Consider the following 14,515-nt stretch of genomic DNA (forward strand, 5'->3'; position numbering starts at 1 on the left):
GACTCTTTGCTGCTTTTTCATTTGACTGTTTCTCATCAGATACTACCCATATTTTGTAAAAAGCAACAGAGGGTCTTGTGGCACCTTTAAGACTAACAGAAGTATTGGGAGCATAAGCTTTCGTGGGTAAGAACCGAACCTCACTTCTTCAGATGCAAGACATATTGCATCTGAAGAAGTGAGGTTCTTACCCACGAAAGCTTATGCTCCCAATACTTCTGTTAGTCTTAAAGGTGCCACAGGACCCTCTGTTGCTTTTTACAGATTCAGCTTAACACGGCTTCCCCTCTGATACTTGTACCCATATTTTATTATCTTCCATTCTCTCCTCCTTACTAGGACATATAGAGTCTCCATTAATAAATCATTCCCTAAGGGATGTCTCTGTCCGAACCATGTGCTCCTCCGCACCTGTCGGCTTTCCCCAGCCCTTAGTTTAAAAACTGTTCAACGACCTTTTTAATTTTAAGTGCCAGCAATCTGGTTCCATTTTGGTTTAGATGGAGCCCATCCTTCCTGTATAGGCTCCCCCTTTCCCAAAAGTTTCCCCAGTTCCTAATAAATCTAATCCCCTCCTCCCTACACCGTTGTCTCATCTGTGCATTGAGACCCTGCAGTTCTGCCTGCCTAACTGGCCCTGCACATGGATGCTACCAGAGAATGCTACCATGGAAGTCCTGGACTTCAATCTCTTGCCTAGCAGTCTATATTTGACCTCCAGGACCTCTCTCCTATCCTTCCCTATGTCATTGGTACCTACATGTACCATGACCACCGGCTCCTCCCCAGCACTACACATAAGTCTATCTAGATGTCTCCACATCTAGATCCGCAACCTTTACACCAGGCAGGCAAGTCACCATGTGGTTCTCCCGGTCATTGCAAATCCAGCTATCTATGTTTCTAATGATCAAATTACCACTACTAATACCTGTCTCTTCCTAATAACTGCAGTTCCCTCCCCCAGATAACACGACATCATCTGGAATCATAAAATCATAGAATATCAGGGTTGGAAAGGACCACAGGAGGATCATCTATTCCAACCTCCTGCTCAAAGCAGGACCAATCCTCCACTAAGTCATCCCAGCCAGGGTTTTGTCAAGACTGATCTCTGGCTGAAGGGGGGAGACTTGTGGCCATGGTGGAGCAGCAGGGGGTCTCAGGGCTCTGGCTGTGGGGGTGGGGTGGGCAGAAGGGGTTGAGCTGGGGGCTAGCTTCCCCTAAGGGGGGCTCCACCCGCCATCCATATGACTGTTAGACCTCCATCTTGGGGTCAGATTGAACAAGAATTGGTATACTCTCTCTCCCTTTCAGGCACTGTAGAACTGAATTATTACAGATTTTTTTTGGCTCCAGAGCTATCATAATCATGGCTGCGAGCAAACTTGGTCAAACCGGGCTAGAAAGCTCTGCTTCCGTGCATTCTTCCATGTAGAGGTGAATGATCCCATTGAGCAATCCCATCCTTAAAATTGGTGGTAAAACCTTGAGTGAAGGGATTGGATAGTGAGAGGAATTATCAGTGTGTTGCACGTAATTGAGAATGATATATTTAAACCATTTGTGGATCTTCAGCAACAGTTTGGCTTGCCCTGCTCTGGAGCATGGAAATATCTCCAATGAAAGCATTTACTTACAAATGTATTTGGACTGGATGCAGTGAGAGATCCAGGACTTCCAGAACTTTTATTATTTTGGAAGAAACGTCCTGGATTGACTTGGCCAGCAGTATCATCACTGGGTCTCAGAGCCAGGACTCTGCCTGAGTAGGAATTGCTATTTCAGCCCTGTAGCACAAGCTTCGTGAACCTGAGTCGGTTGACCTGGGCTCTGAGATTTGCTGCCGCAGGGCTTTTTGCAGTTTTGACGTACCCTCTGAGTGCTACAATACTAACACAGTAATAATTAATACACTTTCTTTTAGCACGAAGAGAATAGTGGTGACTGTTTCCTTTCTATCAATGTATCAAGAAGGACCTCTGGCCCTAATTTCATCCTCTTCTGGCAAGCAGGTTCCAATCTGCTACAGGCTGAAAAAGGCTTGTTTCAGGATAGAAGGACTTCAGTAGGGCTACTCATGTGCTCAAAATTGAGCATGTGCTTAATTGCTTTGCTGGATCAGGGCCAGAACGCTCAGCAGCTTGCAGGACTGATCTTATAAACCAGGTAGCAAAAATCCTTTCTGTGCCTAAACATGCATGGATCAGTAAGTTTTGCCATTTACCAGACAGGGACATTTTGTGGTCTTTGAGATCAATTTCTTCGAAAATGTTGGTAAGGGTGTTTGAAATGACGAAGTGGGAGAATGATTTTAAAACTCATGATGTGAGAAGAATCTAACAGGAATCTAATAGATCTAGCACATCACCAGCACTAAAGCTGATTGGGATTACACAGACACACCTTAGACTTTTTCTGTTGGCTCGTTCTGTTATTCCCTCTTCTACAACATTCTTCTCCCACATTCCTAGGTAAGAGATGGTCTGACATATCAAAGCATGCTGCATGATGGCCTTCTTTTGTATCTCAGTGGTGAAGTATGCTTGGATTTTGAAGAAGCAGTGAACCTCATTTTCAGATGCTTCTCAGATATCTAGAGGGAGAGTAGTAATTCATGCAGTAAAATCAATGCTAGACTGAAGACCCAAGTGGGAATATACCTGCTGCTGACCAATCAGAATTTGGTTTGGGTTTTTTCTTCAGATCCACGAGAAGGAGGAGGAAGAGCTCAATGAGAAGAGTGAAAATGACTCTGGTATTAACGAGGAGCCTCTACTTACAGCAGATCAGGTACATGAACCTTCCTCAGTTTTTGCCCTGACCTTTCCTCTCTCCGAAAGGAGAGAAATTCTGACAAGAAATTTTCCTTGCACCAAATCTCACCCCTATCAAGGTCACCTTTGCTATGGTAAGAGACACAGATCCTCCCTTATGCTAAGCACAACAGCCCCTTCCCTCACTAAGCAAGTTAGCCACAAAGAACCGCCCACAAAGCAGTAGTGGGAAGTCAGCATACTAAGAAACCTCCGAAGAAGTGGGCTGTAGTCCACGAAAGCTTATGCTCTAATAAATTTGTTAGTCTCTAAGGTGCCACAAGTACTCCTGTTCTTCTTTTTGCGGATACAGACTAACACGGCTGTTACTCTGAAACCTAAGAAACCTAAGAATCACCAATGCCCTTCTCTTCTGAGTGAAAGGGGAGCCTGTCCTAATATAAACCACCATTTAGCCTTTGGCTTTATAGGAAAATGCAATTATTTGTAAATAAACATCAAGAAATGTTTATGTTCAAAGGAGGGAGGGGCAGTGCAATCAGCACTATTCTTTACTATGAAGTTAGACCTGAAGTCCTAACTTGAGCAGAGCTCCCATTAACTTCAAATAGGACTTAACTAGAAGTTATGCCTGATTGGGGTCTCCAGGATGGAGCCCTTAATACAGTATACAGCTACATTTTTACTTGCATGGATGGCAATGAAGTTGAGTCTGTCAGCAAAATGGCAAAACTTAACCCAAGTAGAGTATCTCTTTGTTGCACTCACGAATTTCTATCAATGATGCATTATAAAGCAACAATAGCAGGATCATGATGCTGCTGCTCACACAGTAATCAAAATGGCCTTTTCTGCAGTTATCGTATTCAGCAGATCAGAAAGTACAGTAGTCTTGGTAAAGGGCTGAGGGAAGGGTGACTGTCTCTTTACTGTAAGATACTTGTGCTCTCCTTCACATCAGGGAAAGGCAAAAGTCCTCACTGTAAATGCTACCATGTAATTGAATAACAGTCCCATTACACAAGGATAGGCCCAGTCCCTCATCAATGTCTCGGTGTAATTCCTGGTGCCACAAGTTATGCATGCACATAAAGGAGTATGGGGGCGGGGACATTGGAGTAGACAGCCCTTCTACTATGTGTATGGACTTGTGCACACTCAGCTAAAATTAACTGAACTGTAGAAGTTTGGTTTTGTGGCTAATGTGGACAAATACATTCTTCTTCCATCTGTCTACTCATTTTCTATAGGTTTGTTTAGAGAGGCAAGCTTTGTGTCTTGTAATGCCAGCAGAGGGAAGTAATAAGAGGACACTGCGGTCTCTATAGCAGCATTTTTATTTTATATATTAGTTGAAGTGCTTCATCCCCTGCCCTCAACCAGGTGTCATATGTTGAAAAAGCTTCGCATTACTCAAATATCCAGACTGTGCCCTTCCTTCTCCCTTTGAAGTTGATTCCCCAGTGGGAAAAAGACCATTTTCAGTTCTTTGCAAACAACCTGTTTGCTGGGCTAACTGTCAAGCAGATACAATGAGGAGTCCTTGTGGCACCTTAGAGACTAACAAATTTATTTGGGCATAAGCTTTCGTGGGCTAGAACCCACTTACACGGCTACCACTCTGAAACCTGTCAAGCAGATGGTTTGTATTTAGTGAATCAGTGACAAGAATAACAAGGGACATGATAAAGGTACACAACAAAGGAATGATAAAGAAGATGCATAATGCAGAACCAGGGGGCATTCAATTAAACTTCCCAAGGGACAAGTTATTCTAAAATTGTTAACTGTGGGGTTTCTTCACCCTTCCTTTGAGACATCTGGTATGAGTCACACCATCAGAGACAGAATATTGGATTAGATCGACCCCTTGCTCTGATAAAATCTGGTGATTCTTATGTTCTTATAGACATAAGATAGACCTGGTCCAGTGTCGTGACTAGAGCTGGGTGAAATTTTTTGGACAAATGCACTGAAAAATGTGGTTTGGGATTAACTGAACTATCTGCAAATTTATGTCAAATTTGAAAAATTGTTTCAACCAAATTGAAAAAGTTGAAATGTCTCAGTAATGTCAAAAGGAAATGGATCATTTTGACCCCAAACATTTATTTAAGTTGAATGCTGGGGACAACTTCCTGATGCAGGTGCTGGAGGAACCAACTAGAGACTGTAGTCCTTTAGACCTGCTGCTCACAAACGGGGAAGAATTGGTAGGGGAAGTAGAAGTGGGTGGCAACCTGGGCAGCAGTGACCATGAGATGGTTGAGTTCAGGATTCTGACAAAAGGAAGAAAAGAGAGCAGCAGAATACGGACCCTGGACTATAGGTGGATAGAAAACTGGCTAGATTGTCAGGCTCAACGGGTAGTGATCAACGGCTCCATATCTAGTTGGCAGCCGGTATCAAACGGAGTGCCGCAGGGGTCGGTCCTGGGGCCGGTTTTGTTCACCATATTCATTAATTATCTGGATGATGGGATGGATTGCACCCTCAGCAAGTTTGCAGATGACACTAAGCTGGGGGGAGAGGTAGATATGCTGGAGAGTAGGGATAGGGTCCAGAGTAACCTAGATAAATTGGAGGATTGGGCCAAAAGAAATCTGATGAGGGTCAACAAGGACAAGTGCAGAGTCCTGCACTTAGGATGGAAGAATCCCATGTACTGCTATAGGCTGGTGACCGACTAGCTAAGCCAGGGGTGAGCAAACTATGGCCCAGAGGCCACATCCGGCCCTTCAGATGTTTTAATCCAGCCCTCGAGTTCCTGCCATGTAGCAGGATTTGGGGTTTGCCCCGCTCCATGTGTGCCGTGGCTCCGTGCAACTCGCAGAAGCAGCAGCATGTCCCCCCTCCAGCTCTTATGCGTAGGGGCAGCCAGGGGGCTCTGCACGCTGCCCCCGCCCCAAGCGCCACCCCTGCAGTCCCATTGGCCAGCAAATGTGGCCAATAGGAGCTGCAGGGGCAGTGCCTGCAGACAGGACAATGTTCAGAGCTGCCTGGCCGTGACTCCCCGTAGTAGCCGGAGGGTAGACATGCCGCTGCTTATATATCATTAAATAGTTAGTGGAGAGTCTCCCACGTCTGTTGCCTAGGTACCAGGCTGCAGAGTCATTTTCATATTCATCATCATCCACAGTCATTAGATAGAGGGCAACTGAGGCTGCCTCACCCACATCCCTAACCTCTGAGCTAAAGCTTATAACAAAGGCAATACTACTACCAGCTCCTCTTCTACAATTTTGTGACTCTCGTCCTCGTTTCCTTTCCTGAAACAAATGTTTCGTTTTGACTCAATCTTTTCACTTTTTGATTCTGAAACATTTTGAGATATATTGTTTTTGTTTGAACCTGAAACAAAACTTTTTTTGATTTTTTTCAAAATTACCAGGGAACCAAAAAATCCATTATTTATCCCAAACCCTTTGATTGTAGTCGCCATGTTACTTTCTGCCTATCACACCCCAGGCTTTACACTCCCAATTTCACATGCAAATTGTCTGGGAGTCTCTCTCTCTCTGTCTTTCTCACGCACGCACACACACACACACACACACACACACACACACACACACACACACTTTACTCTCAGTGCTGAGGATTAGTCACAGTTTCTTAAGAGAAAAGAATCTGCAACTAAATGGGTTCATCACTGGATGAAAGGTTGGAAAACTGCTTTTGAAGATGGAGCATGAACTACTTTGGGGGTTTTCCTAAATCCTACTCTCCCAGATTTCCCGATCCTCCTAGACGCATTCTACAGTGGAGTTGTAGGGACAGTCCATCTCAAAATCAAATGGTGTAGTGCATTATAAAATTAAGCATTACTGGAAAGAAATGTATCACTATCAACAGGACCTGATCTGAGTACAGGTACCCCATCCGCTCTTCAGTGTCACTAAAATAACTTACTGAACCCAGTCTCTGGGGAGATGTGGGACATTTTCGGCCCCTTTGCACAGCTAGAATGATGCAAAGGAGGTAGAATACAAGAGAGAATATGGTTCAGTGAATTAATTGGCAACCAGAAGGAGACTCATAAAGTGCAGGTGGAGAAAGGCAAATGATTCCTTCTTTGTAGAATGGTTTTCCCATCCAGGTGCTGAGACTCTAACAATAATCACCACGTCTGAGAGTGGGAAAAGAAAATAAATAAATATTCCCCTCTTTTTCTCCAATAATATTTGCAGGGTAACCTTGATTGGATGCAAGTAGTTTGGCGAAATAGCCTGTTTAATTGGGTTTTTTTGATGATTGTCTTAATACACCTCTACCCCGATATAACACTGTCCTCAGGAGCCAAAAAATCTTACCGCGTTATAGGCAAAACCATGTTATATCGAACTTGCTTTGATCCACCAGAGTGGGAAGCCCCTCCTCCCCACGGAGCACTGCCTTAGCGCGTTATATCCGAATTCATGTTATATCGGGTCGCGTTATATCGGGGTAGAGGTGTATTTTCATTTTCATTCTCTATTATTACATCAACCTTTTTCTTTTTTAATTAAAATGAAAACTGCTTTCTCTGTATAAGACAGCAGATCACAGCTCCTTTGCCAGTGATTAAATAGCAAGGTGATAGGCATCTTAAAAAAATGATAGTTGTAAATGACTAGATAGAAATGTTTCATTTGTTAATTGCATAGGATAGTGTATATGTTCTGTATTCTGTTAACAAGTGATTCCTTGACTGATACTCAGGAACATAGAAAGTGTCATTCTGGGTCAGGCCAGAGATTCTTCTAGTCTGGTAGTAATTGCCCAAAAACTTCATTAAGGTTGCCCGGTGATCTCATGCCTTTCCAGAATGTTGAGTTCAGCTACCCTCAAAACTCTGTAAAACAGGAAATGAAGAGTTATTGTAACACAAACTTAAACTTCTGAAACCAGGACATATGCCACCAGTACAATGAAAACTTAACTGCGCCCTTCTGGAGCTGGTAATAGCCACTGGTGATGGTTCATGGAAGGTGGTGCCCTTCTAAGTAGACATAAAGAATGACTAAGAGAATGTGCCATTGTCTGTGTTGTGTTGTGTTCCACAGATTTGAATGGTAGCATTTATCTGCATGCATGCCAGCTATATAACTGTGTTAGCTATAGCTGTATTGAATAGTGGAGGGATTAGTTGGAGCATGTTGGAAGAGCTGTAATGGTGATATGAGTAGAGGTGTGTGTGTACCTTCCTTGCGTGATCAAATATACCTCATTTCAATGCAGAGTTCTGTAAATTGTGTCAATAGTGGTGAACAGGTGTTTTCTTATCATGGGGCTTATCAGTAGTCTGGTGGTATACATGACATTGGTCTCTGGAGCTTAGTGAGGGGTAAATTAAGACAATATCTCAGAAGGAATCCTCAGGAAAAGAGTGGTTGTAACATTTTGCAATTCTGCAGTAGTTTGTGTGGAGTACGCTCAGTGTCTGGGTATAGGCCAAGTGTAAGTAGATCCTTTGCACTACACTTGAATATCCTAAACAGGAGTTTTGCTTTCACAAAGAGAAGGTGTTAGAATTGGTCCTATGTGCTGTGTTCCTAGAGTGTTATGTAGCATCTGTAAGGGTAGAGTGCTTGTACATGTGCTATTGGTATGTTGGAACATACCTAAAAGGGGACAATTAATGTTGCACTGTGGGGGTGAAGCAGCAACCGGGAAGTGAGCCAGGTGTCCCTTCCCCATTGGCAGAGACAGCATGGGGAAGGTGGGCAGTTCTGCATTTCTTCCCATGATTATGGAGCAATGATCCCCTGATCCCCCGCCCTTGGTCGTGATGAAGAATTGTTGAGGGATGGGGAGTACTGTTGAGGAAGGGAGGAGTATGACAGGGCACAGATGGCACCACTTCCCTTCCCTTCCAAGTCTGTCACTGGAGGGGAAGGTGCTCAACTTTCGCCTATTGTGGTTCTGCTCTGTCAGTGCTTCTGAGCTCCCAGAGAGAAAAAAGTTCCTTTGATGACAGTCTCTTATTGCTCAAGGGTTCATAGAAAAACTACATTTTTGGAATCTCAGTTCATCATCAAATCTCTAGCCATCGACTGGATTTTCTAAAACAGTGTTTGGATGATTCCTTACGCTAGTAAGAGTTGTTGTCTAGGGATGTACTGGCCCCTCAGTATATGTACCAGAGCACAGTTCTAAGGGGCAAAGGGTCAGACCCCCCATCCCACACATACCCTTCTCTGCTCCACCCCCAACACACACATTCTGCCCCACTGTTCTGACCCCCCTGTATTTCCTAGCTTTGCACCAAAAAAGTAATAAGAATCTTAAAATGTTGTGACCAGCTCCTGTTACAGAGTTCTGTGTATCAAGAGTCTCCTCACTAAATGATCAGAGACTTTCTTTCCCTTGATCACACTCGGTCCCATTGTTCAGTAAAGGAGTGTATAAAACTCATGATTACATTACCCTAACTGCTTATTAGAGACTCTCTTCTTCCATCTGTTTAATTAGTGCTAGTTTCCTTGATAATACTTCTAACATAGAATCTGAATCTGCATGTGGATTTTAGAGCACTTCAAAATACTACTTTTAAATCAAAAATTTTGGTCTCAGGGCAACATTTCCAAAAGATGCCCTGGCAGAATATAAACAGAGAACAAGGACTTGCACAACACACATTTTCTCAAAGCTGGGTTGGGCTCAGGGCTCGTCTACACTACCCGCCCGGATCGGCGGGTAGAAATCGATCTCTCGGGGATCGATTTATCGCATCTCATCTAGACGGATAAATCAATCCCTGAATCGACGCGCTTACTCCCACTTCGTCAGGAGGAGTAAGCGCCATCGACAGGGGAGCTGCGGCGGTCGATTTGCCACCGTCCTCACAGCGGGGTAAGTCGAATAGGATACGCCGAATTCAGCTATGCTATTCGCATAGCTGAATTTGCGTATCTTAAATTGACCCCCCCCTTAGTGTAGACCTAGCCTCAGATTCACAGTGCATGGGTGTAGGTCAGGTTCAGTGGCCAAAGCATTTGACCTTGAGCTATGATGTTACTATGACAACCAGTGGCCTACAAAACCTCTGGCCTGCAATACAGCCTTAGTCTTGTTGCCCATGAGCATTTTGCTGGTTTTGGAGCATCAGTTTAGCTAAAGACAAGTTGGAGTTCCAGACTTACCTATTGATACATTTTGAAATATTGCTTCTCCAAAGGAGTAATGGACGTCATGCACTAGCTGAGATAAATCTTGAGCAGAAGATTTTGGGAGGCAATCAAGTGACAGTCTGAGCTCCAGTTATGCACAAGCAATGTTATAAGAATCAAGGTGGAATTCACAATAGTACTTAGGTGCCTAAGCCCAGACTTAGGTGCCTAAAACCCAGTTTTGGCTTCACTGTGATCCACAGAACTTCTGCTGAACCCTATAGGCACCTAACTCATTTGGTGCCTAGTTTTTCAGAATAAGAGTACCCTAGGTGCCTATATTTCTGCCTCTGGGCATACATGCTGCCTCCCTCTAGATGTCTAGCTGCCTGTCTCCTACCTAAGCCCGATCCAGTAGGTATGCTCAGAGGGTGGCTACCAGAACTGGTCACATTCCAAATCTAGCCAGAGCAGGTGGTGTTTCCCACCTTATAACTTTTAACCCAGCTGCTAGAGCACTCACATGGGATGTGAGAGACCCAGATTCAATTCCCCCCCCCCCCTTGGAGGAGAAGAAGGAATTTGAACAAGGGTTACCCACCTTCAGAAGAGTGCTCTAACCATTGAGCAATGGGATATTCTGATGTGGGGCTCCCTCAGTCTCTCCTGTCAAAGCTGTTCCATTGTGGATAAATAATGAAAGAGTGACTACAGCAGGAGGGCAGGACCTGGGGTCTCCCATCTTCCAGGTGTAGGCCCTAACCACTGGACTATAGGGTCAGTCCCATTCATTCTCTTTCTTTCCCAGTAATGGTTCCAATTAAATAAGGGCTTACAATCTGAGTATAAGACAAGAGACAACAGATGGATACAGACTAATGAGGGGCTACAAGGGAACAGCATTACTCAGCATAATGGGCAGTGATCTTAGCACACCTGCAGCCTAAGTGTTGTCGAGTTTTTGTTGGCATCATGGCAAAGGAGAGTTTTGAGGAGGGTTTTGAAGGAGGAAAATGAGGTAACTGGGGGTATTTATGGGGAGTGCCTCCCAGGCACGTGGGGCAGTAGGGGGGAAGCACAGAAGTATTTGTTTTACAGGGTAACAAGTGAGCAATGGAGGCTGGAGGTTGCACTGTGGGCTGACCAAAGGGGAGCATTGACAGCTTGATAGTAAATGAGAGATGATAGTTGAGTGGGGATAGGCCAGAAAGGGCCTTGAAAGTGAAAAGGAGCTGCTCATGTTTGATGCAAAGGAGACAGAAGGGGGAGCCAGTGGAGGGATTCAAAGATAGGGTTAACATTGTCAAAGCAACAGGCTAGGAAAATGATTTTTGCCGCAGCATTCTCGATGGAGGTGAGTGGGAAAAGATTGCATTCACAGATTCCAAGGCCAGAAGGGATCATTGTGATCATCTCGTCAGACCTCCTGGATAACACAGGCCAGAGAAGTTGCCCAAAATAATTCCCAGAACATAGTTTTAGAAAAAGATCCAATCTTAACTTTAAAATGGTCAGTGATAGAAAATCCAGCATGACACTAAGTTGTTCCAATCATTAATTACTTTCACTGTTAAGTTAATTACTCTCACTGTTAAATGGCTGGCCTTGGGGGCTGGTAATCAGGGCAGCTGCCTTGGGCACCAACTTGCAGAGACACCAAATCAGCACCTGGGTTGCAGGGCACCACATAGCTCAGCTGGTCTGGTCCGCTGGTTTGTTTGCTTTTTGCTCTACCAGTCTGCTCGGGGAAAGAACCAAAAATGATTGCCACCCTTGGTGACAAAACACCTAAGGCCATCCCTGATTACATTTGTCAAGGCCAGAGAGAAAGATGTTGCACTAACTGAGACTCAAGATGTTGAGAACCTGGATGAAAGTTTTAGTTCTATGAATGGATAGGAAAGGCTGTACTTTAGCGATGTTTTCTAGAGAGAATCAGCAAGACTTAGACATAACCTGAATGTGAGGTCCAAGTGGAAGGTGACACACAGGTTACAGGGCTGAGTGAAGGCAGGCTGGTGGTGTTATTCACAGTGAGTGAGAAAGGAAGGGGGAGGGATAGCTCAGTTGTTTGAGCATTGGCCTGCTAAACCCAGGTTGTGAGTTCAATCCTTGAGGGGGCCACTTAGGGATCTGAGGCAAAAATCAGTACTTGGTCCTGCTAGTGAAGGCAGAGGGCTGGACTTGATGACCTTTCAGGGTCCCTTCCAGCTCTATGAGATAGATAGGAGGTAGCAGGTTGGGGCTGGGGGGGGGGGGGTAGAGTAAGAGTTCTGTTTTAGCTATGTTTAGTTTGACCTGGTGTGTAGACATCCATAAGGAGATATCACAGAGACACACTGAGATTTTAACTTGGATAGTAGACAGGTGTGGAATAGAGAGGTAGATCTGTGAGTTGTCAGCATAGAGGTGATAGTTGAATTTGTATTTGTGGATTACCTAGAGATAAGGTGTAGAGGGAGAAGAGAAGGTGACCAAGGACAGAGCCATTTGTAACTCCCTCAGAAAGTTGGAGGGCAGATGAGGAGGAATCTCCAAAGGACACACAGAAGGAGCAATTATAGAGGTAGGAGGAGAACCAGGAGAGAACAGTCATGGAAGCTAATGGAGGACAAGATTTCAAGAAAAAGAGTATGTTCAACTGTGTCACAGATGGTTGACAGGTCAAGGAGGATGAGGATGGAGAGCTGATTCTGGGCTTTGACTAGAAAGAAGTCATTAGAGACTTTGGTGTCACAGTTCAGAGTTACTGCGTCTGTATTTCCCTCAATGGTCTCTCGAGGGCACCTACTCTAGGTTCCTCGTTCTGCAGCTGTCACCTCTCTTGGGCAGAGACCCATGTCGCTCTTGGTCATGCCCAGGAGTTTTCCAGGCTGCACAGTTACCTGCCTACACTGTGATATTCCCAGCAGCCAGACTGCCTAAATAGGCTATGAACAGTGTAATGGCCCATAGTTATAAATTACCACACAGCCCTTTGTAAGCAAGCACATTTATTCTTAAGGTGAAAGGATTACAGAGAAAACATAATGAAAACAATGAACGTTTCTAAATGCATGCTAACAGCTTACCAGAAGTCACCCATCATTCTTATGGGGCCTTAGTAGGCCAAATCCTTCCAACCCTTCTGCAGGGATTGGAGTCCCCTCTTGGACGAATGGTCCAGTCCATTTTCTGGATCAGAAAGAAGGCCCAGAGCCAGTTTAAACTCAGGCTATTTATCCAAAAGTCCTTTCTTTGTCCGTTCATCTCTGCAGAGTCCAGTTTGTAAATGTGACCCTCCCCATGATGAGGTACCTCGGGGGAAGGGGGAGGTTACAAACAGGCAGCTTTGCCTAAATCACCACCCATTGTTGGTAGTTCCTGGAGGAGGTCTGGTAGCTCCCCCCATGGAGTAGAACACAATCATACACAAATAAGGCTAGGATTTAGTCACAGGTATTTTTAGTAAAAGTCATGGACAGGTCATGGGCAATAAAAATTCACTGCCTGTGGCCTGTCCATGACTTATACTAAAAATACCTGTGATTAAATCTTGCAGGGGCACTGGGAGGGACTGTGGCTGATCCAGCCAGTTGGCCAGGGACCGCTGCCTGGGGCTGCAGACCACAGCTTATTCGGCTGGCTAGCGGGGGACCATTGCCCAGGGCCCTGGACCGCAGTTGCTCTGGCCAGCTAGGGACCATGGCTGCTCTGGCCAGCCACCTGGTGACTGCTGCCCAGGGCCGTGGACCTCGGCTGCCTCCAGCAGCCACCCAGGGCCAACTGCCCAAGGCCATGGCTGTTCTGGCCAGCCCCCCGGGGACCGCTGCCTGGGTTGCCAGAGCAGCAGCTGGTGTGGCTATCCTTGGGGCCGCTCCAGCAGCAGCTGGTGTGGCTGTTCTGGGGGCCACCTGAGCAGCTGGTCCCGGAGCCAGTTGCTTGGGCGGCCCTGGGTCAGCCACACTGGCCCCTGCAGAAGTCACAGAGGTTGCAGAAAGTCACGGAATCTGTGACTTCTGTGACCTCCATGACAAACACGGAGCCCTAGACATAAACTATTAATTTAAAACAATGGAGCCCGAAGAAACTTAAACTTAATTCAGTCAGGACTCTCAAGGATAGGAAGGAAATTGCCTTATCTGTGACATCTCCATGTAAAGAAGTGAGTGTAACTAGGGCTTTTGACCAGTAGTCTAGAGGAACCCATTGGTTTATTTCCTGGATGGCATTTCTGCCAGGACCTTTCGTACTTTCACATTTCAACTATTCAGGTAATAAACATTCTGCTAGCAAGCCAGCATACATCTTCTCATTTGACAACTATCCAGTATCATTTTTCTCTTTAGAATCTATCAGGCAGAGCTGTCACATGCCGCTGCTTACCCTTATTACCCAAAATCACTTGGGTGTGAACTTGAGACCTGATTTACCTCCCACCTGGTTTCTAGGGCATGCGTATGATGTTCCTTTGTCCCTCCAGGGTTCCCCAGCCTCCCTGGAAATAATACATGAGCATTACTTTGGACCAAAGAGAGAAATCATGTAGAGCACCTTGCCTCCTTCTGAAGTGGCTCTCAGCCACGCCCTATTTTAACAGCAGAGGGTTCACAGCAGGAGAAATTCCTTAAACCCCATAGTCAAATTCCATTTTCTGCCCCACGTCCT

General features: G+C 45.2%; 2 protein-coding genes across 9 annotated transcripts in view; one reads left to right on the forward strand and one right to left on the reverse strand.

The window, feature by feature from the left end:
- The window catches only part of LOC135976036 (nascent polypeptide-associated complex subunit alpha, muscle-specific form-like), a 1,165,876-nt gene that overhangs the window by 1,068,483 nt on the left and 82,878 nt on the right, over nt 1-14,515 (reverse strand). The gene's annotated exons all lie outside the window — the stretch shown is intronic.
- Nucleotides 1-14,515, forward strand: part of FEZ1 (fasciculation and elongation protein zeta 1) — a 165,038-nt gene that overhangs the window by 81,562 nt on the left and 68,961 nt on the right. For 6 of the 8 annotated variants that reach the window (XR_010593180.1, XM_065570051.1, XM_065570050.1 and 3 more), the window contains exon 4: nt 2,707-2,793. The exons of the other annotated variants lie outside the window; for them this stretch is intronic. Coding sequence is in view for 5 of the 6 variants with exons in the window: in XM_065570051.1 (XP_065426123.1) it covers nt 2,707-2,793 (87 nt within the window). In the remaining variant the exon portion in view is untranslated. The remainder of the gene's footprint in view (nt 1-2,706; nt 2,794-14,515) is intronic. 8 annotated transcript variants of the gene reach the window in all.

Source organism: Chrysemys picta, chromosome 16 (assembly GCF_011386835.1).
Source record: "Chrysemys picta bellii isolate R12L10 chromosome 16, ASM1138683v2, whole genome shotgun sequence".
Lineage (NCBI taxonomy): Eukaryota > Metazoa > Chordata > Testudines > Emydidae > Chrysemys > Chrysemys picta.